At 44.6% G+C, this 25136-nt stretch overlaps 1 protein-coding gene and 1 pseudogene across 1 annotated transcript; one reads left to right on the top strand and one right to left on the bottom strand.

The window, feature by feature from the left end:
- Positions 1-6316: 6316 nt before the first annotated feature.
- On the top strand, positions 6317-6786 carry LOC141026772 (protein STRICTOSIDINE SYNTHASE-LIKE 10-like). Its single transcript, XM_073503621.1, has 2 exons — positions 6317-6393; positions 6444-6786. The coding sequence occupies exons 1-2, from the start codon at positions 6317-6319 to the stop codon at positions 6784-6786; spliced, it is 420 nt and encodes a 139-aa protein (XP_073359722.1).
- Positions 6571-8314, bottom strand: LOC141027865 (protein STRICTOSIDINE SYNTHASE-LIKE 10-like; annotated as a pseudogene).
- Between the last annotated feature and the right edge of the window lie 16822 nt (positions 8315-25136).

Raw genomic sequence — 25136 nt, 5'->3', positions numbered from 1 at the left:
CGGGGCAACGAGGCGGTCCTAGCGGCGGTGAGGTAGTCGTGATGGCAGCAAGGCATTCTCTACGGACAGTGGCGCAACGATCTCTATTGGCATCTCGGTCGTCTGCAAGGACACTTAGCTCCTCCATCGTCATGAATTCGGACCACTCCGGTCGTCGTGGTGGAGGAAGAACCGGTCGCGGCCGCACCCTAGCCTTCCCTCTCTCTCCAAGCTCCTATAGGCTATAGCAACCATGACGCCGGTCCTCCTCCAGCGGCAGGACGGCGGATCTCTTCTAATGAGGCCATTCTGCGGAGCACCGCCACATGGCGGAAAGCGTCGATGATGTCTAGTGGCGGGGATGCGTGCACCATGAGGCGGCACCGGGTTTTAGATCCATGCATGACGGTCGAGTCAGGATGACGTCGTAGCTAGCTATACACTGTTGAAGACTTTTTCTTTTGAAACGAAACTGTTGAAGATGAGATCTTTACAATAGATGGATCGATTGATCCGTAGAGTACAGGCAGGAGCTATGCGCTAGAGACATGCAAACTTGAATAGACGGATGTAGGGCGTGTCGACGGAGCCGATCCACATATACCCGTTCCGCTCCACCACCTCACTCACCGTGGAGTCGTTGAACTCGCGCAGCGCCACAGCCACCGTGCCGTTATTGGCATCTCCATTGGCGACGACCTAACGGCGCTCATGGAGTTCGCCGTGGTACCGTTCTATTCCCAGTGCTTTTCTCGGTTCAAGCCCGCCCAGGCCAGTACCCATCCCTGGTCGCCTCTGTCAGGGCGCACGTTGTCCGGGTACCACAGTAGCTCGGCAAGCACCTCTGTTTCCCCCATCGTGACTCCACGTGATGGGCCGGCGAGGAGAGCAGGAGCTCGCTCGGTCACTTTGCCGCCCTGCGGGACGCCACGACGAGACGCCGCAACCGAGGGATGAGGTGGCGCTCTGTTCTGTGGCCCACTGTGAGTGTCAGCACCAGCTCGCCCAATCCCATCATTGTTGCTCTTCTGTGTGGTCTGTGGTGCCGCCAGCGTGAAGGCAGGCCCGAGCAAGCATTAGCCAACCAAAGAGAATATCAACATCTACTGGAGTTCTGCACCATGGGGACAGCTCATTCTCCAAGCAATTCTGAGGAGTTCGCCCCGATGCCGATCCAGCAAAAGAATGCAACGATGGAGAAGCACAGATTGGGTGTCTTCTCAAAGCACCTTCCACCGATGAAGATAACCGCTGAGCTTCGCAAGGATGCTGTGAATGTTTCTCCAAGTATGCCTTTGAAAACAAAAGTAATTTCTTAGAGCATCTAAAACTGCGAGTAGCTAATCCGGCCCTTCTCAAACGTTCGCGGGCGCGTTCATGGGCCATGACCGGTCACCCTTCACTTTGCTGCCTTTGCAGCAGTCTCCTTCATATCCGAACCCCAATATCCATGCAATCCATGCAATGTAAAACATAAAACTATTTAGATCAACACACTAGCAACAAACAGATATAGTTCCGACATCAATCGATAGTAGCAGCCAACGGACAACCAAAATAACAAGTCTTTTTCGCCAGACAATATGAATTAAACGTAAAAAATTAGATGAAATAGAGAGATGGAGCAGGATGGAGGAAGTCACCATTTCCACGCAGGCCCTTCCCTTTGTGGTAGCCCGTATGGCTGTACCCCTCCGTGCAGGGCTCGGCGGCCGGAGGGGCATCGTCGTGGGAGCTGGAGCCATCAGTGAGCCGAGTCATCAGAGGAGGAGATGTTGACGGTCATCCTCTGGACCGCGCGGTCCTACGCCTTGGCTAGCCAGGGCGCCTTCGCCTTGGCTGCCACTTCCGTCCTAGCACGCTCTTATTGCTCGACGACGAGCCCATGCGCTTTAGATTTTTTGCGACGGAGCTTCCGCGCGTTCGTCTCTTCCATTGTGAGGGTGTGTCGGAAGACCATCGCGAGGATCTGGAACTCCGGATCCACCGGTGCACGCGTGTATGCCCTGCGGGCGGCCATCGTCGCCCGTGTTCTTCATAGAAAAGTCTTACATTGTCTTTTTTATGTATGTTAGAATCAGTTCATGACAGTCTTATTTTATTTCACATTCCGACTGTGAAACTCTGAAATTTTGTACATAAGCTATGTTCAATTGAGGACATGGTGGTTACTGAAAAGAATAATTGCCTTAACTTTGCTAATCAAAATCCTAAAATTTATTTTCTTGCCAATTTGGAATTAGAGGATTTGGAGTTGGGAGCTTTTACTCGACCTTGTAGCAAATCTGGTAACAACAAGTCAGGGGCAATGTCGATTCTGTTGTTAAACCAGACTATACTAATAATTCCAGGCCTTGTAGCCTTTCACGCCCATTTAAAGTTTCATGATAGGAATCTTTGGGAATATTAGAGGTCTTGGGAAAAATGGCAAATTACAGTGCCTTTCTGACTTAATCTACATATATAAACATGATTTTATTGGATTCTAGGAGACTAAAGAGATCAATTTTCTGAGGCTTTCCTTAGAGCTATTGGTGGCAATATTAACTTCTCTTGGCACATGATGCCTTCTATTCATACCACCGGTGGTATCTTGTTAGGAGTAAATGACGATTTATTTGAGTGCATTGGGTGTATTACTAAAACTTATTTTCTAATTGCCATTATTAAGAATAGGGAAGATGGTTTTTGCTGGCATCTAGTCACTGTTTATGGCACAACTTATGCTGAATTATAAATGGATTTTATTGTTGAATTGCATGAGGTTATGGGCCTTTTGACTTATCTTGTCCTTTTTGGAGGGGTTTTCATCTGGTTACGGAAGCTAGATATAAGTATAGTGGCAATATCAATGCTAGCTTGGCATTTTCGTTTAAGGATTGGATTAACAAATGGGCATTAATGAAAACAAACTGGCTAATAGAAATTATACTTGGTGTAACAATCAATCAAAATCCTATTTTTGATGCAATTGATAGAGTTTTCTCTTCTGCTTGTTGGGATGCTCACTTTCCTTTGACCACATTGTATGCCATACTGTGAGTTGGTAGTGACCATGTTCCACTCCTTCTTGATTCTGGTGGTACCAAAAATAATTTGACCAGACCTTTCAGATTTGACAAATGGTGGTTGTCTCACCCTGATTTTCATAACCTGGTGGAGGATATTTGGTCTACTTCCTCCCCTTTTACCATTGCTATTGACACTTGGCAGTTTAAAACAAAACTTTTTAGATAAACATGAAACACTAGGAGCATCAATATTGATACTGCTATTAAGAAAAAAAATGGTCTTCTATTGGATTTGACATTTTTAGATGTTTTCCTGAGAAGAATTTGGTTCCTGATGTGGATTATCGGAGAATGAAAGATATACATAATGAGTTGAAAGACTTTTGGAAGAAGGAACAAACTGCCACGTGGCAAAGATCTAGGACTAGAAAAATTTTAGGAGACAAAAACACTCCTTTCTTTCATGCTTTAGCTCACCAAAGGATGAGGAAACCCATTTTCAAAATATCTCACTAAAGCCATAAAATCCTCTCTAATAATGTCCTAGAAAATTGGTTTTCCCGACTTTAATTCCCAAGAAGCATGATGCTAAATATATGAAATAGTTTAGGACAATAAGATTGAGTAACTACTATATGAATTTTTTTAGTAAAATGCTATGACTAATAGGGTTTCTCCTATTAGGGATGGACTTTTGCCTTCTTGTCAATTTGCTTTGTCAAGGGGAGATATATTTTGGAGTGTGTTGTGAATGCTCATGAAACTATCCATGAACTTCACCAATCTAAACATTCTGGGGTTATCCTCAAATTAGATTATGAGAAGGCCTATAAGAGATTTAACTGAGATTTCCTTGTGGAAATGCTTTCCTCTAGGGTTTTGGTAATAAATGGATTAGTTTGGTTATGGGCACTATCCGGAATTGTTCCTTCTATGTCAAATTAAATGATATAAATGGTTCTCTTTTTGTTAGTTGTAAGGTTCTAAAACAAGGGGATCCCCCTTCTCCTATTTTATTTAACTGGGTTGCTGATGTTTTATGTAAAATGTTGATCAAAGCTTTTCAAGAAAGAATTATTGCCGCACTCTCCCTAATGTTGTTCTAGGTAGGATCATCAGCCTGCAATATGCTGATGAGACCCTCTATTCTTGCATCCTAGTTTGGATAATGCTAGAAATATTAAGTTGTTTCTTTCATATTTTGACAATTTGTCTTGTATGAAAATTAACTTCAACAAGTGTGACCTGCTAACAAGATAAGCAACACCTACACACAAACAAAATAAAAACCTTGTGACAACTTGGAAAGGGGGTTTTCAATCCCCTCGTCTTGCTAGTTGGAAGATTAAAAGCAAATAGTGGATAGATAATGGTACAGTGGAAAAACAAAATAATAAAAGTAAATAACAGATCAATGTGTATACACAAGTATTAAAGGAGAATGGTCCCTGGGGCCATAGGTTCGCTAGTGGAATCTCTCTCGTAAGTAGATAATGACAGTATGATAGACACCAAAGGGAATAATAAAAGTAGATAGTGGCATCTTTCTCCTATTTCGATGATATGTATGTTGTGATTCCCTTAGTGGTGTTATGTGAATGTCGACTACATGACACTTCACCATCTTTGGGCCTAAGGGAATGCATTGTGGAGTAGTTATTAGATGATGGGTTGCTAGAGTGACAGAAGCTTGAACCCTAGTTTATGTGCTATTCCGTACAGGGCTGATTTTGATCCACATGTTTAATGCTATGGTTAGATCCTATCTTAATTCTTTTTTCGTAGTTGCGGATGCTTGCGAGATGGGTTAATGATAAGTGGGTGGCTTGTTCAAGTAAGAACAACACCCAAACACCGGTCCACCCACATCTCGAATTATCAAAGTAGCGAACGCGAATCAAACCAACATGATGAACGTGACTAGATGAAATTCCCGTGTGTCCTCGAGAACATTTTACTTATTATCAGAGACCGTTTCGGCCTGCCCTTTGCTACAAAAAGGATTGGGCTACCTTGCTGCACTTATTGTTACTATTGTTACTTGTTACAAATTATCTTGCTATAAAACTACCTATTACCGATAATTTCAGTGCTTGCAGAAATTACCTTGCTGAAAACCACTTGTCATTTCCTTCTGCTCCTCGTTGGATTCGACACACTTACTTATCGAAAGGACTACGATTGATCTCCTATACTTGTGGGTCATGAAGGGCCCACTGCCTGTTGATGATAGTTTTCCAGATGAGCAATTAGCTATCGTAAATGCTTCTTCTAGTGATAATCCTTGCTATGCAGATTATGCTAATTTCATTCTTGCTGAATATATACCATCTAATTACACATATCAACAAGAGAAAAAGTTATTCTTTGATTTAATACATTACTTCTGGGATGACTCACATCTATATAAAGAAGGAGTAGATGGTGCTACTAGACGTTGTGTACCTGAGCATGAGCAAGAACATCTCATAAAGAAGTGTCACTCTGATGCGTATGGAGGACACCGTGTTGGAGATAGAACCGCACATAAGGTATTGCAATCTAGTTTTTATTGGCCTGCTCTCTTCAAGGATACACATAAGTTTGTACTTTCTTGCGACGAATGTCAAAGAATTGGTAATATCTGTAGACGTCAGGAAATGCCTATGAATTATTTACTTGTTATTGAACTATTTGATATTGCGTGCTTTGATTATATGGGATATTTTCTTTCCTTGAACAGTTATACTTATATTATGGTCGTTGTTGATTACGTAGCTAAGTGGGTAGAAGTTATTCCAACTAGTAGTGTTGATCACAACACTTCTATTAAAATACTTAAAGAAGTTATTTTCCCGCGTTTGGAGTCCCTAGATATTTAATAACTGATGGTGTTTCACACTTTATTCATGGTGCATTTTATAAAACCATAGCCAAATATGATGTCGGCCAAAAATCTTTCGGCAATTGTCGTGTGTATAGCATCGTTGCTCATGTATAACCAATGTAATTTACAACTCGCTAGTAGAGTAGTAGTACATGCATTTTTCTTTCTCTGGTCATTCTATTATTAAGCTAATCATATGGTTGTGCATGCCTGTAACGAATTTGTGAGGAAGAAGAGGAGGTGTTGCGAGAGGCAGCACCAACACTACTCGCTTCGGAGCGGAAGGTGGGCATGGATTTTTAGAAGAGCTCTAGTGAATTCACGCGCATTGACAACTCGCTCGTACTAGGAGTAGTGCATGCAGATGCAGGCATTCACAACCAGACAAGTAGCTAATCATATGGTTGTGCATGCCTGTAGCGAGGGAGTGCTGACCGGTGACACTACCGGGCGGCTAATGATGTGCAACCCGCGGACCGGCAATGTCACCGTGCTCAGGTCCGGCCTGGCCTTCCCCAACGGCATGGCTGTGACTCTGTGAGCGCCGACAGGACGCACCTCGTTGTCGCCAAGACATTGTCATGCAGGCTGCTTCGTCACTGGCTGCACGCACCCACGGCAGGGGAAACGGAGGTGCTTGCCGAGCTGCCGCGGTACCCGGACAACGTGCACCCCGACAGAGGAGACCAGGGATGGGTACTGGGTGGGCTTGAACCGAAAAAAGCAGTGGGAATAGAACGGTACCATGGCGAACTCCATGAGGGCCGTCAGGGTTGTCGTCACCGGAGATGTCAAGAACGGCAGGGTGGCCGTGGCGCTGCGGGGTTCAGCGACTCCACGGTGAGCGAGGTGGTGGAGGGGAACGGGTTGCTGTGGATCGGCTCCGTTGACACGCCCTACGTCCGTCTCTTCAAGTTTGCATCTCTCTAGCGCATAGCAGTAAGCGTCATCGGTTACTCGGCTGACATTAAACTGAAGCAAAAAACAAATGGTTTGCTAATAAAAATATGGATAAAATAGTTTGCCTGATAAAAAAGAAACTGGAGCATTACATATAGCCGCAAGAATAATAAGAAACTAAATCCATCCTATATCTTCAAGTTTGCATCTCTCTAGCGCATGGCAGTAAACGACATCAGTATCATGCCGGACATTAAAATGAAGCAAAAAACAAATGGTCTGATCATAAAAATAAGGATTACAATAGTTTGCCTGATAGAAAAAGAAACTGGAGCATTACATTTAGCGGCAAGAATAATAAAAAACTAAAAGCCCTCCTATACATACTATTCTCTACTTCTCTCTACTTCCTTTTTACTACGCCGACATAAGGAAGCTCCACCGAACCCAGGTAGAGTTTGCCGTCATCTCTTTCCATGATCTCGGTTGGCCTGACTTTCTTTGACCCTCTCATCTGCTCGACTATCTTCCCATCGGCCCCGACCCTGACAGCAAGAAGATGGCTATCACGGCCAAAAGGCAACTCATTCTTCTCACGGTGCAACGCCACCCAATAACCTCCTTTCCTGTCGGGCCTGACATTATCTGGGTAGCCCGGCAGGTCGGCAAATGGCTCGGACTTGCCCGCGTCGACCCCTCTTATCCAGTGCCTCAGCAGCTTGCATGGGCCGGTAGATGCGACCACGAGGTGCGTGCGGTCGGTGCTGAGCGAGACACCGTTCGGGTATGTCATCCTAGGTTGGAGCATGATGATGTCCGATGTTCGTGGATCATACATCATGAGGCGGCCCGTGGAGTCCCCCTTCTTGGTGACCATCTCGTGTTCAGACCTGTCGTAGTTCATCGAGCTGTGGGTGAAGTAGACTTGACCGGTGACTTGATCGACGTCAACCCCGTTGGTGAAGCGCAACGGCATGCCATCAATCTGGTCGGCCAACACGGTGGCCTCCCCACCGCCGGGCGGCACACGCATAAGCCCTTTGTACCCATCGGCCACGTAGAGGTCGCCCGTTTTCTCGTTGAAGCGCAGGCCAAGCGGGCGGCCGTAGCGGCTCTCTATGTCCGCCTCCGTGCCAAACCTGGATGTCGTGCACGTTTCGCTGTCGTAGCCTGGTCCGTAGGCCTATGTTGTCCAGCCGAGCTTGGGCCCATTCCACCTCAGGATACGGCCGTCGGATACGCTGTACGGGCCTCGGCCCTGAGCGTCGAAGGCGACGCTCTCCGGCCCGTGCACTTCTCCGTGCGGCAGGGGCAGCTGCTGTGTCCGGGAGGCGTCGAAGCTTGCGGCGGCGGCTGCCATGGCCCCGGGCATGAAGAGAAGGACGAGTATGACGAGAGCGACGGTGGCCTTGAGGAGGCGGCTCATGCCGCAGCCCATGTTGGCGGCTACCCTCCTCGCTGGCTGGCTACCTTAATCTTGGGGAAACGTTTATACCCGGCGCGCCGGCCGAACATTGGGCCGGTCGTGCGCGGGACGTTCGATTGGGAGTCATCATGTGGCCAGAACAGACCGTGACCCCACCTTATCCCTTCGCTATGGTTGCCTTCTTCTTCCACTCTCTCGCTCCCCAGCTGCTCCCCCGTCGTCCGAGCGCGCCCCGCGGCTCCGGTCGACTATGCGCCGGCGAGCTGCTACCAGAGGTGGCCGGAGATACGAGGCGGATCGCGCGCCGGCGAGATCCACACCTCCTCCCTCCACGCGGCTCCCATCGCTAACCTCTCCCCATCTTCTCCGCTAACCCCGCGCCGTCCAAACCACGGCTGCTGCCGAGAATGCCATGGACGACCTCCGCACCTCCTCCCTCCCCCCATCCGCCCACTCCCCCCCCCCTCTTCTAGATCTGCGGCGGCGATCACACGGCCGTCGGCGTCACACATCTACCTGCAGGCGAGGCATTACAGAACCTGCCGCAGACCCCCATGTGTTGCAACCGCTAAAAAAAAGCTTCAAACTCTATATGAAAAGCTTCAACCGTATATACAGAAAGCTGCAAACCTTAAGTGCTATCGAGGGAAGCTACAACCGTCTACGGAAAATGCTACAACCTTTGACGAAAAAAGCTTCAACTTGACGATAGAGGAAGCTTTCACCCAGGCGCTGCTCAAAACGAAAAAAGTTTCAATCGTTTACAGAAAAGCTTCTACCGTAGAGGAAAAAGCTTCAACCTTCGAGAGAGAAAGCTACAACCAAACTCTGCACAATCAGCGAAGTTGCAACCGTTCGACAGAGAAAGCTTTTGAAATCGTATGTGCAAAAAAAGTTTCAATCGTTTACAGAAAAAGCTTCTACCACCGATGACGGGATTTGCTACAACCAATGGGGGCCATCCCACGGCGGTGGTGACCATGGCCTGACGGTGGTGCCCACGGCCCGACGCTGGTGCTGCAACCAATTTGTTTTTTTGCTACAACCAACCATTTTTTTTGCTACTAATGTCTTCGGATTTTGCTGGAAACAACCCATTTTTTTGCTACTGGCGTCTTGACTTTGCTGTAACCGGTGTCTGGTTTTGCTTCCATCGTATCATGTTTTTGCTGGAACCAGTGTTTTCATGTTTTTGGTTCCACCCTGTGCGAGTTTTTTGCTGGAATCGATGCCTCATTTTCTTTTTTTTGTTTCCATGGTGTGTTTGATTTGCTGGAATCGGCACTGGTTTTTGCTACCACCACTTTTTTGGTTGTAAGCGACGCGACTATGCCATTTTTGATGCTGCAACCGGCGACGAGGATGGCCGGCTGCATCGGAGTTGTGCCGCCGCACCGGAGCTACCGTCGTCGCCATGGGGAGCTGCAACCGCGGGAGCAGGCCGCTGCATGCACGAAGACCGCGACGGCGACCGACAGCGACGACGGCGACCGGCAACGAGGGCAGCGACGGCGACCTACAGCGACAGGCGACGAGGGCAGCGACGGCGACCGGACGACCGGCGACGAGGGCAGCGACGGCCGGAGAACGTGCGGGCGGTTCTTCAAGGTCAGGCGCGTCCTGCGGTGTTGGTTTGACGAAGAAGCGGGCGAGAGGTGAACGAAGACGAAGATTAGATCGTAATCGAACGGTTATTAGTAGGCCTATCGGACGGCTGCGGGCCGACCAGCCCAACGGTTGGGCCGGTGCACCGGCGCAGATCGCTGCCCTTAATCTTGTGGATCGATCGGTACGTACATACGTAGTTGCTCGGTCGATCTTCTGGTGGATCTGGATATGGTTTGATTTGATGGATTCAAGGGAGGTGGCTAGCTACAGGTCCTATTATATGTACGTACTTTCATGGAAAGCTGGTACAGGTCCGAGTCGGCCCATGGTTCAGAGTCACGTACGTAGGGCGAGTCTGACGGAGGCAATCCAATCGGAGACGGATTCGTAGGATTTTAAGGAGAACCGAGCCCGGCCGGGTACGTACGCTCATCTCTACTGGTTTCACGTGGTGGGGCTGTGCAGCGCGCCCGGGAACTCCGTGTCGATGGTCACCTTGGAGCGGGACGTCTCTCTCTCTTCCTCCCCCGTATATCCAGGCTAGGCCAATCTTCTTCTCTTTTTCTTTTCCTTTTCTTTTTTGAGAATTAGGCCGAGCTCCGACCCAATCAAATTAATTTTGGGACTCGCCTGACCTGTTCGCCGCCGGCCTGGAATCGCAAGTTCATCGCGGCCGCGATTTCGGGACTCGGCCGCCGTGGTCTTTCTCGCCCCACAAGACGACATGATCTCCTCCTCCTCCTCCTCCTCAAGCTGCACTACGCCGGATCAGACGAGCTCCGACCACCCTTTTCTTCTTCTTTGCAGACAACAACAAGAATCCTCCCACCAGAGCCAGAGGGAGGGAACCTTCACCTACGACCTGGCCGCTGCCATCCGCCAACGACCTCCTACCCTCAGGCCTCATGTATCTTCCTCGACGGACTTCTTCCAAGACAAGACGCCAGAGAGCTACAAGAGCAGGGTGAGTTGTACACCATCTCCCGTACCGAACTGTGAGAGATTCAGTCAGCACATATGGTCCCCGTCAACGGAGCACTCACCGGCGACGACTAATCGACGGGTGAGGAGCCAGGAGCCAAACCACCTCCTCACAAGGAGAAGGAGAGCATCGCCTCTCGCCAGCCGTCGCCCAAGTCATAAGTCACACGCGCACCCCGCACGCGGACGAATGCCTACCTCTGGTATATATAGAGATAGTCTTGGAAGGCATGGTGAAGAGAAGTAGAAGGCCGTAGTGCCGCGGATCGGTGAGCTGGCGCAAGCTGAACCCTCCTTGACTAGTTGGTGGGCATCACCAGGCATGCATTTATTTCTTTAGAGGCTTTGGTTTCTCACGGGAACGAGAAGCAGCATGCCATGCCATGCCTGCTTACTAGATTGGGATTGGTTGGCGCTCTTGCGGCTGCACTCTATTTTGCTAGCCCATTACTGCAGGTTGATAACTAAATAAAATAAATAAATAAAGGCTAGTGACTAAGACGATTTTGCCAACAATTTGAGTGGTTCTTTCTTCGGTACGATACTTCATTTCTTCGGCTCGTCGCCCGCCAAATTGCAAATTTTACACCTGTGTTCATGGTTTGGACATAAACTAGACTGATGCAATTAATAAAGACTACTTCCCCAATACCTCTTGGTGCAGAGTAATCTACTTCCATCCACAAAAGCACACACAATCAGATTTGCCCGCTGGTGATGTTCATGTTATTAGTCTGACTTGAAATATTATAGCCATCTCGATTGAACCAACTAGGTGCAGATAGAGCCCATGATTCCGGAGTTCCCATTTGAGAGATTCATTCACACAATATGTAACCGGAAAGCAGCAACAACAGCTATTCAAACCCTTTCCTCAAGATTTCATTGCATTTCAAACCCATTTCATCTATGCTTGGTTGGGGACAACACATACATAAATAAAGACAAGGATATTTGAATTTCCTCCACCACTTGGGCAACACAACCAGCCAGCCGACCAAGAGAGCAGCAGCAAACAGCCAAGACATTTTGTTTTATGTATTGTATGTACACACAACAACATCACCACCCATATCAACAATTAGCACTTCGCCAGGACAAACAATGCACACACTAACACGATCCAGCCAGCTCGCCTTGCCACTTCATCTGGTGCTTGCAAATCTCGGACCTTGGAGGTGCTTCTCTCATCGGCGCCTTGCAGCAGCATCATGCGTCATCAATCTCAATGGCGCCAAACCGTCACTGCCATGCATCTGAAAGCACAGTGCTTGCATCAAGTCAGCAACAGTTTAATACTCCCTCCTTATCAAAATACAAGACTTTTTTTTATACAAAGGGAGTATGAAAAAAGGTCTTGTATTTTGATATAGAGGGAGTACATCAGAAATCCTAGAATTTATAAAGGAGGCATGTAAAACAAGTCAAGCACCACAAATTACTTGTACATCTGGGAAAGCAAGCTCGTCACAGGTCAAACGATCTTATTACTCACAACGCAACACAAGGGAGTATATCAAGCATGACACCGTCCTTGCTTTTCTGTTCTACTCGTCTATCCAGCAATAGAAAAGCACATCATTAACTCTTGGTAAAAAGATCAAGTGGCACAACCATGATCTAATTAATTCTACTAAAAAAATTGAACTTCTCAGGAATTCTTTGCAAACACTCATGCAAGTAACTTACAGAAAGATTAAGTTGACAGTCCAATTTATCTATATGGTTAAGTCTACACGTCTAAGGAAATCATCCCTTTGATATCAAAATCCACATCCTGGCCAGCGGCATGCCAAGATCCTAAACGATTATCAAATCTAAACAAACAACCGAGTCAGGTTTTTATTTTCTTTAGGTTTGCTCCTTTGTCCCTTGTAATAATATCTAAACCGAAACCGAGCCAGGTTTCTCAACAACAAAACACAAGTCGAGACAAATATGGCTGCTTGTTTACAAAGCACCAGCAACCGACCTCATGTAAAGGCAAAAGGAGAAACCTTTTCATGAATATGAAATGGCTTTCAAGTTAGAATGATATTTAATGGCCAAGCTCATGAAAAGAATGTCGGACAGTAAAGCAAATAAACAACTCGCATATGCATCAAGGTGCAACTTGTAACATCCAATGGCACATGAAAACCACAAGTTTGCAAAGGCAGACAACTAATACACACGAAACAGTGCAATTATGCAAAGCAGGCAAGCCGCGAAAATCAACCACATTGGGAGATACATCGACGGAGGATTAAAAGCGCTAATACACCTAACATGCGAGGCACTAACTAGGCAAGTTAGCTAGGAGGGCTGAGTACTCCTAGAACAGTCTCACACAAAGTAATAGAAATTGCCGCCTGACAAAAGCAACAACAGCATGATCGAATAGCAGGACCTTAATTATTTATGCTGGAGGCCGCGACATCAACCACCAGGTCGCGCCAACAGGAGCTGCAGTTCCGAGTTTGTACTCAAGCCACTACAAAGAATTGCAAAGGAGTAGCTAGTCAGATTACAAATATCGAATCATGATGATTATCTTAAATGTAAAAATGCTTCTGCCGACACCGATTGAATAACTAAAACAAGATCTCATTCTACTACAAAAAGCTTCTATGGAATGAGTATCAAACCCAAACAAACAACATGCACAGTAGCAAAAAATCCTAACAAGCACAGGGACTAATTTCAACAACAAGAGCATCACAAACACAAGTTTGCCGTGGCCGGAAGACCACCACCACAACACAAAACCCTAAATCATTGACCCAGTGGCCAGCACCACAATCAGCCACGTCTCAATTGCCAGGCCATCTCAAGGCACATGGATAAAGGAAGATGACCATGGACTCACCGGAACCAAGGAAGACGTAGCCACCACAGCCACCGTTGCAGGCAAACCTCATCTCATGGAAGGAATATTACTTAGTAAAGTAAATAAACAACTCAAAGTGCGACTTGTAACAGCCAATGGCACATGAAAACCATGATTATGCAATGGCAAAGACAAGTAATACAGACTAAACAGTGCAAATATGCAAAGGCAAGCCGCAAGGATCGACCACGATGGGAGATACATCAACAGAGGATTAAAAGCACTGATTAAGATACGGGCCCTAACTAGGCAAGCTAGCCTTTGCACACACAATATGAACTAACTCTTTGCTTCATACTTGATTAGCGTGACATGCAAGCCTATTGCTATAGAGATTCTAAATTGCTGCCTAACCAAAGCAGCAAGAACAAGATCCAAATGCAGGACCTGAATTTAAAGGTTGATCACAACTATCAATATATACCAAATACCAACAACTGCAACACATTAATACTACTAGATTATCTTGAAATATATGTTCATAATCAATATTTGGTTAAATTTGAAGGAACATATTTTTCATAGGATTTGATAGTCAAAGTTCCAAATAAAAAACTGTTAATATATGGTTCACTGCTTACCCTTGCCAACAACAGCCTCAACAGACTGAAGAGTGCTCCAGAGACTGAAGAGTGTTGAGATGCAGCAAGATCCTAAGCCCAAATGTTTCATTCTTCTACTCGTGAAGGAGCAAACAAAGAACATATGCTACAAGTACTGGCACTAGTGCAACATCGGAGATCCCAAATCCTTTGGAGATTATCGCAAAAGAAATTTGAGTGCTCGGGACACAACGAGTCACAGTGCCGCATAAAAATCAAGGAAGCTTGTAGCCGGAGGAGAAAACTATATACTACTTATCAGTGGTCATTAACAACCTTAGCAACAGGAGAAATAAAACTGCACAGACTGTTTTGTTTTACTGGCCAATACAACATCAACAAGGGAAGCAACAAATAGACAACCCAAAAAACCATGGACCCAGTTTAGGAAGCAGGATTGGTTCCTAGAAAAAAAATTACTATATGAGCTAGTATGTGAATTAAGCTGTCAAAGGTTACACTTTTTTTTTTGTCGAAGGTGATAATTTTCTGCTTCTAGTTTATTCCAAAAACTTTTTCTGCAGCAAGTTTAGTTTAAAAACTACATGGGACCCTAATCATCATGGATTCAGAACATGTGTAACAATCGGAAGTATCAATTAATATGGCGCAATGCAGCCGCAACCATAGCAAGGAAAATATTTTGGTCATCGTTCATTCACAAAAACAGAAATGTGGATTACAACAGACACCATCGCCACAGCCACAAACTGATCCCGAGAAATTTCCATGGTGCAATGGCCAGCATACAATTACCACGGCTCGATGGTTGTGGACACACAAGGAAGGAGAGTAAGCATGCAAAAGAAAGGAAGCGATTGGCTCACCTAGGCCGAAGTCAGAGAATAAGCGTTCGGCATAGGAAAGAACAAAAAATGTTGAGCTACAGAAACTAATCAGCTACATAGCAAATTAAAGAAGCACCCATTGATCAGCTAGCATAGCAAACAACTGACAATCAAACATACAACTGGATTAAATATATATCCAAGATGAGTCAGAAATATTATTAACACATGCATGATGGCTCCCTCCAAAGCACATAAGGATAGCATTTGTTCTATCTATTCATGCACATCAACACTACAACAGTTAATAAGTAAGCGTTTTCTTTCTATATGATGATAGCCATTATTAACAAATCAACACACCAACATAAGCAAGGATCCTACCAAAGCTAGAACATGGACCACTACCAAACCCTGCAACATGCAATGCAAAAAAGATATCGAAATGGATAAAACAAAGCATATTCGTCGAGGCACAACATAATCTTGCATAGGCAACAAAGCATAGTAACAGCCACATACACACATGGCGTCGCAAAGCACAAGTATTATGACATGTTTAATCGACAAGAAAGAAATCTGACAACAGTCCCAAGATCATGGTAGTGGCCGACGACCACCACCACTACATACAACATGACAACAATAATCTCCCATAGCTCAATGGCAAGACCTTCTAAGAGCGAGAGAGAGAGAGAGCGAGAGCGAGAGAGAGAGATAGAGATAGATAGATAGATAGAGAGAGAGAGAGAGAGAGAGAGAGAGAGAGAAGGGGCTCACCGCAGCCCATGTAGTCGGACATGGAGGTCCCGACGATGTATGGTATGGTTCACGTGCTGTCGGCTGGCAGTCAAGTCCCAGTGTAGGTAGGTCGCTGGTGACGAGATGCTCTGGAATCATATGCTTGGCAGATCAGCGACACATGTTGCATGTATGAAAAAGAAATCACCGTTCATATACATGTAGATGCACTGATACAATAAAGTGTTTCTTCATAGTAGTAAGGACAATTGTCATATGGTCAATGGACAAGCACATGTGTAACAAAACAGAGATAACAAGGTGGTGCAAAGCAACCACAACTACAACAACACAGCAGCCAACTACAACAACAAAAGAGAAAGACTTAGAGGACTAAACTTGAGGGCTAAATCCATTGACTATTATGCCAGAATCATCACGAGACTCACAACCCAGAATGCTAGAAATTGCCATGGAATTGAAAGTGTTTGCGTCATAGACCATCAGCACAACCCAGAATCGTAGAAATTGCCATGGAATTAAATGAACCACGAATGGATGGCCGTGAGCACACAGAGTAGAAGAGAAAGCGGAGTAGTGGGACCAACTGAGTGGCTTACCTATGCAAGAAGGGGTACTGGAGCAGACGCGCTGGCGAAGCCACTACCTACATGGGGGTGATGGCGCCGCCTGATGTAACCATTGCACCTATAGGTGCCTGCTCTGGACCTCCATCTTGTGCATTGCACTGCAAGACAAAGCTCTCTCACGCCTTGAGCATCTCAACAAGGTCCCTAGTGGTATGCCCACTAAGGCCTTCAATGGAAGAAATCAGAATTCTTGTCTATCATCTGCACCCAAGAATCAAAATGTAAGTTTTGGAGTTCAAACCAGCTGCGTGACAATTATGTGGTGAAATAATTTGCATACTATTTTGGTTTGCCAGGAATTACGGAAAATATTCCAACATTACAAGTGAATTCATTCTGCGGTCGAGTAAAACGTCTTCCAAGTCGCAGCCACTTTGTTAATTCGTTGTCAATAATAAACAGAGCCGACCTGTGAATTAAGTTGCCAAAGGTTATACTTGTTTTGCCAAAGGTGATAATTTTCTGCATCTAGTTTATTCCAAAGATAATTTTCTGCATCAAGTTTAGTTTAAAAACTACATGGGACTGATACGTCTCCGTCGTATCTACTTTTCCAAACACGTTTGCCCTTGTTTTGGACTCTAACTCGCATGATTTGAATGGAACTAACCCGGACTGACGCTGTTTTCAGCAAACTTTCCATGGTGTTATTTATGTGCAGAAACAAAAGTTCTCGGAATGACCTGAAACTCCACGGAACATCTATTTGGAAAATAAGAAAAATACTGATAGAAAAGTCCACTTCAGGGGGCCCACACCCTATCCACGAGGGTGGAGGGCACGCCTGCCCCCCTAGGGCGCGCCCCCCTACCTCGTGGGCTCCCTGACGCTCCACCGACCTCAACTCCAACTCCATATATTCACTTTCGGGGAGAAAAAATCAGAGAGAAGGATTCATCGCGTTTTACTATACGGAGCCGCCGCCAAGCCCTAAAACCTCTCGGGAGGGCTGATCTGGAGTCCGTTCGGGGCTCCGGAGAAGGGGATTCGTCGCCATCGTCATCATCAACCATCCTCCATCACCAATTTCATGATGCTCACCGCCGTGTGTGAGTAATTCCATTGTAGGCTTGCTGGACAGTGATGGGTTGGATGAGATCTATCATGTAATCGAGTTAGTTTTGTTAGGGTTTGATCCCTAGTATCCACTATGTTCTGAGATTGATGTTGCTATGAATTTGCTATGCTTAATTCTTGTCACTAGGGCCCGAGTGCCATGATTCCAGATCTGAACCTATTATGTTTTCATGAATATATGTGAGTTTTTGATCCTATCTTGCAAGTCTATAGTCACATACTATGTGTTATGATCCGGCAATCCCGAAGTGACAATAATCGGGACAACTCCCGGTGATGACCATAGTAATATCCATGCTAGTTTATTTTCTTTTTCTTGCTTTCTTCTTGTGTGTTTGATAAACCTTAAGAAAAACCAAAAAAATTAGTTGTAGCTTTTATTTAGTTTACTTTTCTTGCTGTAGTTGTAATAATTAAAAAGAAAACCCAAAAAGATTTCCTGTTATTCTTTTGCTTGTTGGGAGCTTTCCCGTGTAAATAGTTTTATTTCTTTTCTTTTCTTTGAGGGTCGATAGGAGAAGACCATGATTAAATTGTTGAAGTGGCTCTTATATGCATTATTGTTGATTTAACCAAGAGCCCATATTGCCTTGTCTTCTTCTGTTTATTGAATGCTCGCAGATTCCAGCTTAGTCCAATGCATGTGCACTCTTATTATTTTCACATCGTTCGGTCGTGCAAGTGAAAGGCAATTATGACGATATATGATCGACTGATTGAGATGGGAGAAGCTGGTATGAACTCGACCTCTCTTGTTTTTGTAAATATGATGAGTTCATCGTTCCTGATTCAGCTTATTATGAATAAACATGTTTGCAATGACAATTAGAGATCATAGTTGCTGATGCCATGCTTGATTAGCTATGAGTTATAATGGTTTACCTTGCATGCCAACATGCTATTAAAATAGTTGTGATGTGGTACAGTGGTGTGGTATCCTCCTTTGAATGATTTAAGTGACTCGACTTGGCACATGTTCACACATGTAGTTGAAACAAATCAACATAGCCTTCACGATATTTATGTTCATGGTAGATTATATCCTACTCATGCTTGCACTCAATGTCTATTAATTTTAATGCATGTTCATGACTGTTGTCGCTCTTTAGTTGGTCGCTTCCCAGTCTTTTGCTAGCATTCACTTGTACTAAGCGGGAATATTGATTGTGCATCCAATCCCTTAAACTCCAAAGTTATTCCATATGAGTCCACTATACCTTCCTATATGCGGTATCTACCTGCCGTTCCAAGTAAATTTGTATGTGCCAAACTCTAAATATTCAAATGAAATTTTGTTTTGTATGCTCGAATAGCTCATGTATCAACTAGGGCTGTCCGTATCTTCCATGCTAGGCGGGTTATTCTCAAGAGGAGTGGACTCCGCTCCTCACTCACGAGAAAATGGCTGGTCATCGGGATGCCCATTCCCATGCTTTATGCAAAATCAAATCAAAATAATTGCAAACAAAACTCCCCCTGGGACTGTTGCTAGTTGGAGGCACTCGTTGTTTCGAGCAAGCCATGGATTGATGCTTGTTGGTGGAGGGGGAGTATAAACTTTACCATTCTGTTTGGGAACCGCCTATAATATGTGTAGCATGGAAGATATCGCCATCTCTTGGTTGTTATGTTGACAATGAAAGTATGCCGCTCAAAATATTATTTATCTCTATTTCAATATCGAGCTCTGGCACCTCTACAAATCCCTGCTTCCCTCTGCGAAGGGCCTATCTATTTACTTTTATGTTGATTCATCACCCTCTTATTAAAAAGCACTAGCTGGAGAGCACTGCTGTCATTTGCATCCATTACTATTAATTTATATTGGGTATGACTATGACTGGATCTCTTTTACCATGAATTACAATGTCTAGTCAGTCCTTGATCTTTAAAGGTACTCTGCATTTATGTTTTGCGGTCTCAGAAAGGGCTAGCGAGATACCATCCTGTTATATCATATCATTATTGTTTTGAGAAAGTGTTGTCATCCGAGATTTATTATTATTGCTCGCTAGTTGATTATGCCATTGATATGAGTAAACATGAGACCTAAGAGTTATTGCAAATGTGGTTAGTCATAATCTTTGCTGAAAACTTGAATGCTGCCTTATATATTTACAACAACAAGAGCAAACAGAGTTTGTAAAAGTTTTTCTTTATCACTTTCAGTTTATCAACTAAATTGCTTGAGGACAAGCAAAGGTTTAAGCTTGGGTGAGTTGATACGTCTTCATCGTATCTACTTTTCCAAACACTTTTGCCCTTGTTTTGGACTCTAACTTGCATGATTTGAAAGCAACTAACCCAGACTGACGCTGTTTTCAACAGACTTTCCATGGTGTTATTTATGTGCAGAAACAAAAGTTCTCGGAATGACCTAAAACTCCACGGAACATCTATTTGGAAAATAAGAAAAATACTAGTAGAAAAAGCCACGTCAGGGAGCCCACACCCTGTCCACGAGGGTGGAGGGCGCGCCTGCCCCCCTAGGGCGCGCCCCCCTACCTCATGGGCCCCCCTAACGCTCCACCGACCTCAACTCCAACTCCATATATTCACTTTCGGGGAGAAAAAAATCAGAGAGAAGGATATATCTTGTTTTACGATACGGAGCCGCCGCCAAGCCCTAAAACCTCTCGGGAGGGCTGATCTGGAGTCCGTTCGGGGCTCCAGAGAAGGGGATTCGTCGCCATCGTCATCATCAACCATCCTCCATCACCAATTTCATGATGCTCACCGCCGTGCGTGAGTAATTCCATCGTAGGCTTGCTGGACGGTGATGGGTTGCATGAGATCTATCATGTAATCGAGTTAGTTTTGTTACGGTTTGATCCCTTGTATCCATTATGTTCTGAGATTGATGTTGCTATGACTTTGCTATGCTTAATGCTTGTCATTAGGGCCCGAGTGCCATGATTTCAGATATGAACCTATTATGTTTTCATGAATATATGTGAGTTTTTGATCCTATCTTGCAAGTCTATAGTCACCTACTATGTGTTATGATCTGGCAACCCCGAAGTGACAATAATCGGGACCACTCCCGGTGATGACCATAGTTTGAGGAGTTCGTGTATTCACTATGTGCTAATGCTTTGTTCCGGTACTCTACTAAAAGGAGGCCTCAATATCTCTTAGTTTCCGTTAGGACCCCGCTGCCACGGGAGGGTAGGACAAAAGATGTCATGCAAGTTCTTTTCCATAAACACGTATGACTATATTCGGAATACATGCCTACATTACATTGATGAATTGGAGCTAGTTCTGTGTCACCCTATGTTATGATTGTTACATGATGAACCGCATTCGGCATAATTCTCCATCACCGATCCAATGCCTACGAGCTTTTCATATATTGTTCTTCGCTTATTTACTTTTCCGTTGCTACTGTTACAATCACTACAAAATACCAAAAATATTACTTATGCTACCGTTACCACTACTATCATATTACTTTGCTACTAAATACTTTGCCGCAGATACTAAGTTATCCAGGTGTGGTTGAATTGACAACTTAACTGCTAATACTTGAGAATATTCTTTGGCTCTCCTTGTGTCGAATCAATAAATTTGGGTTAAATACTCTACCCTCGAAAACTGTTGCGATCCCCTATACTTGTGGGTTATCAGGGACCCTGAGCATCATGGATTCAGAACATGTGTAACAATCAAAAGTACCAATTGAGACGGCTCAACGCAGCCGCAGCCATAGGTAGGAAAATAATATTGTCGTCATCGTTCATTCACAGAAACAGAAATGTAGATTACAACAGACACCATGACCATAGCCCCCAACCCAGCCCAAGAAATCTCCATGGTGCAATGGCCAGTATACAACTACCACGGCTCGATGGTTGTGGACACACAGGGAATGAGAGTAAGTATGCAAAAGAAACGAAGCGACTGGCTCACCTCAGTCGTGGTCATAGAAGAAGTGTTCATCATAGGTGTCAGAGGAGGGAGAGAGCTCTGGGGAGAGCAAGTGTCATTTGCGCCGGGCCCTAGCTCCAGGAAACAACAGATATTGTTGAGCTCCAGAAACTGATCAGGTAGCATAACAAATTAAAAGAAGCGCCCATTTGTTCAACTAGCATAGCAAACAATTGACAATCGAACATACAACTAGATAAAATATCCATCCAAGACTAGTCATGAATATTGCTAGCACATGCATGATGGCTCCCTCCAAAGCACACAAGGATAACACTTGTTCTATCTATATGTGCACAGCAACACTACACCAGTTAATAGGTAATCGTTTTCTTTCTATATTTAATGGTAGCCATTGTTAATAAATCAACATCCCACAACATATAAGCAAGGATCCTACCAAAGCTAGAACATGGACCACTACCAAATCCTGTAACATGCGGTGCAAAAAAGGTACATAAATGGATAAACCAGAGACTATTTGTCGAGGCACAACAAAATCTTGCATAGGTAGGAAAGCATGGTAGCAGCCACATACACACATGGCCTCGCAAAGCACAAGTATTATGACATGTTTAATCGACAAGAAATATGACCACAATCCCAAGACCATGTTAGTTGCCGGAAGACCACCACCACTACACACAGCATGACGACAACAGTCGTACACTAGCTCGATGGCCGGACCGTCCAAGGGCAGAGAGAGAGAGAGAGAGAGAGAGAGAGAGAGCAGGGGCTCACCGCAACCCATGTAGCCGGACATGGAGGTCCCAACGATGTCCGGTATGGCTCACGTGTTGTCGGATGGCAGTCAGGTCCCAGTGGAAGTAGGTCACTGATGACTAGATGCTTTGGAATCATATGCTTGGCAGATCGGCGACACTAGTTATCTGTACCAAAAAGAAAGCACCATTCATATGCATGTGGATGCACTGATACAATAAAGTGTTACTCAATACGATCAATGTACAAGCACATGTGTCACAAAACAGAGATAACAAGGTGGTGCAAAGAAACCACAAAAATAGCAGCAAGGAAAATGATGGTTGCATAAGTATACTAACTAAGCATGGTGCTATTATGCAGCAAACAAAATTGTGTGATTCAGACCAAGTACTTATCCAGCTTACTACCAATCTGAACTACTCATTCTCCGCACTAGCATTAGTCATACAACACAGGTACAAGGAAAAGTACATTAAAGATTCAGTCAAGCTGCACATTGCCACTCGAGACTTAGAACTAGATTTCAAGAATTTGATGTCATTTTGAGTGAACAAACCCAAGTGAGTTCTCCAAACAGAGCACAAAAATTCATCACAGATACATTCATCACCTGACATAAACATCTGACGTAATCCACATCACACCTGTTAGCAGGTACCAACCAAAAGAAACAATATACATCTACAAGTAAATAAAGCCTGGATTTAATCAAGACTAGACTGATAAAAAAAAGTAGCTTCAGAGCCACTTATTTCTTGGTAGTTTAATATACGCTAGCAATACATGCAAAACCATGTGCTAGCAGCAAAATTAAGGCAAACTATCAAAAACTAGCATAGGTTAATCAATAGGGAGGGAGTGGAGCTGCCAAATCCAAACCTTGACGAGCTCTGGGACTTGCTTCCATCGTGGCATGGCAGCTGCTGACCTCCATGGAGAACAAGCACATGGAGCTTCCATGGCTTCCCGTGTGTGGTTGTGGAGAAGGAGCCTGTCCGAAACGCATGCGTGAGGAAGGAAACCAAGTGTATAAGAGAAGAAAGGGGAAGGGAAGGGGAGAGGAGCAAATCAAAGAGTGGGAGTACCTTCATGATGGCAATCAGACTGCATCTGTCGAGGCCATTGACGAATCCACTTGATCTGGACGCCACCAGCCTGAGGTGAGGTGAGGTGAGGAAGAGACGGTCGCGTCGTCCACCGAGCACAAGCATGTGGAGGGGAGGTCGTCATCATCATGGCGACCGTGGCGGATATATCTGGGAGCCGCCAACTGACCGGCTCAGTTGCATGTATAACAAAATGTCAAGCGACTATCCTGCTCCAGAAATTTTGGTTGCTGTATAACAAAAGGAAAGGCAAGTAGATCAACATACTGCAGAAACAACATACAACTGTAGCATTTCTCCCTTCATTTTCAAGTGTCTAAAATAAATAATAATGATTGTGAAATTTGAGGCACAATCAAATGAAAGCAGATTCGCATAATAAGTTAAACTTCCATACACTGCAGAGAACACTTTTAGTGTTAACTTCGATCTTATAGCATGTATTGTTACAAAGATGCAAACTGCACAACTGGTTTCACATAAATTGTCATCGGAACTTTTGGAAAGTGAGTTGCTAATTAAGGACGCACAATGGACTTCTAGGAAACCAAAGGTACATGCTACTCCATAGGGTAAAGTTTCTAAATACAAGTGGCCAATGTAATTCATTCAGTCTGAAACTTCAGGTGCTGCGAAGGGTTGTGCTTCATTTGTTCAAGAAGACAAGTTGGATGGCAGGACATCTCCTCTTGTCCTCTCTTAAGAAATAATTTCTGTGCAAATTAAGGCCAGAGAAAGGACACTAACAGAGGGCAAGTGGAGACAAGAGAAATACTTACATTTGTCTGTCTATGGCGTCAGAGCAGTGGGAGAGCGGCGTCCCAGGAAGGGAAGAAGGAAGCACTCAAAGCACCTGCGCACGCATAAGGTAGGGGGAGCAGCCAAATCGAAACATGTTCATATAGCAGCACACACAAAGTGGTTAATGGAGAAGGCTAGCTTGTCACTATTTTTTTAATTTTCAGAAGTAGAAAATCTAAATGATAGATGGACGGATTGGTGTGGAAATTTGCTGGAGAAGCATTGTTTGTCACATATATGGCTAGAATAATTTGCACAAGCATTGTTTGAAGCTATAGTTATAACTTGCAGCAAGCTTACCACTCCAAGCAGTCACTCTTGCATTTCTGCCCTTCTCCTTCCCTTGTACGCACGCTGTCTTGAAGAGCCGAGTGAGATGAGCCATCACACATCTCATTCCAGTAGCAGCCAGGGAGCAGATTGTCTCAACTAAAGAAGCATCAGCATGGGTGAATTCTTTACTTACCTAAAATTTAGAATAAAACAAGTCAACCCCCAGTTCAGCATCACATGGAAGAAGCAGCAGTATATGAAATTAACCTAACCCAGGAAGGAATCTCAAATCAAATAAAACTAGAAATCTAACTTGAGAATAAATAAAAGGCAATCTGTCAGTTCATTACCACATTGCAGAAACAACTTGTGGAATTAACCCGCAACAGTGCAAGCTTGGGCCGTCACTAGTCAGTGACATAAAAAAGTTATTTTGACGGTAATTTTTTTTCGAATTGCAAGTTATCAACTGTATACCATTTACGTAGTAAAGGTAGAGTTAAAGGTTTCGAATTTGAAGGTCTATCATGGCAGGTGAGTGAAAAGCCACATGTTAAATATGCACCTTCTGAAAACATTTTCATTTGTTGGTTATATATTAGCTGCTGATATAGGTAAAGAAGTGTATCATAGTAGCTGATGTTAGTGTGAAACCACCATCATTGTGAAAGAATATCAGCTTGAGAACTGATAAAGAATTATTTTGGTACGGTGGGAGTAATTGATAACGCTTGAAACAAAACATAAAACTATAGTGAGTGCTTTGTCACTTTTGCCGTCTCGACGCCATCAAGGACGTGTT

The sequence above is a fragment of the Aegilops tauschii genome, chromosome 7 (assembly GCF_002575655.3).
Source record: "Aegilops tauschii subsp. strangulata cultivar AL8/78 chromosome 7, Aet v6.0, whole genome shotgun sequence".
Taxonomy (NCBI): Eukaryota; Viridiplantae; Streptophyta; class Magnoliopsida; order Poales; family Poaceae; genus Aegilops; species Aegilops tauschii.
Note: the sequence above shows the minus strand (reverse complement) of the source record. Positions and strands in the feature narration are given on the sequence as shown.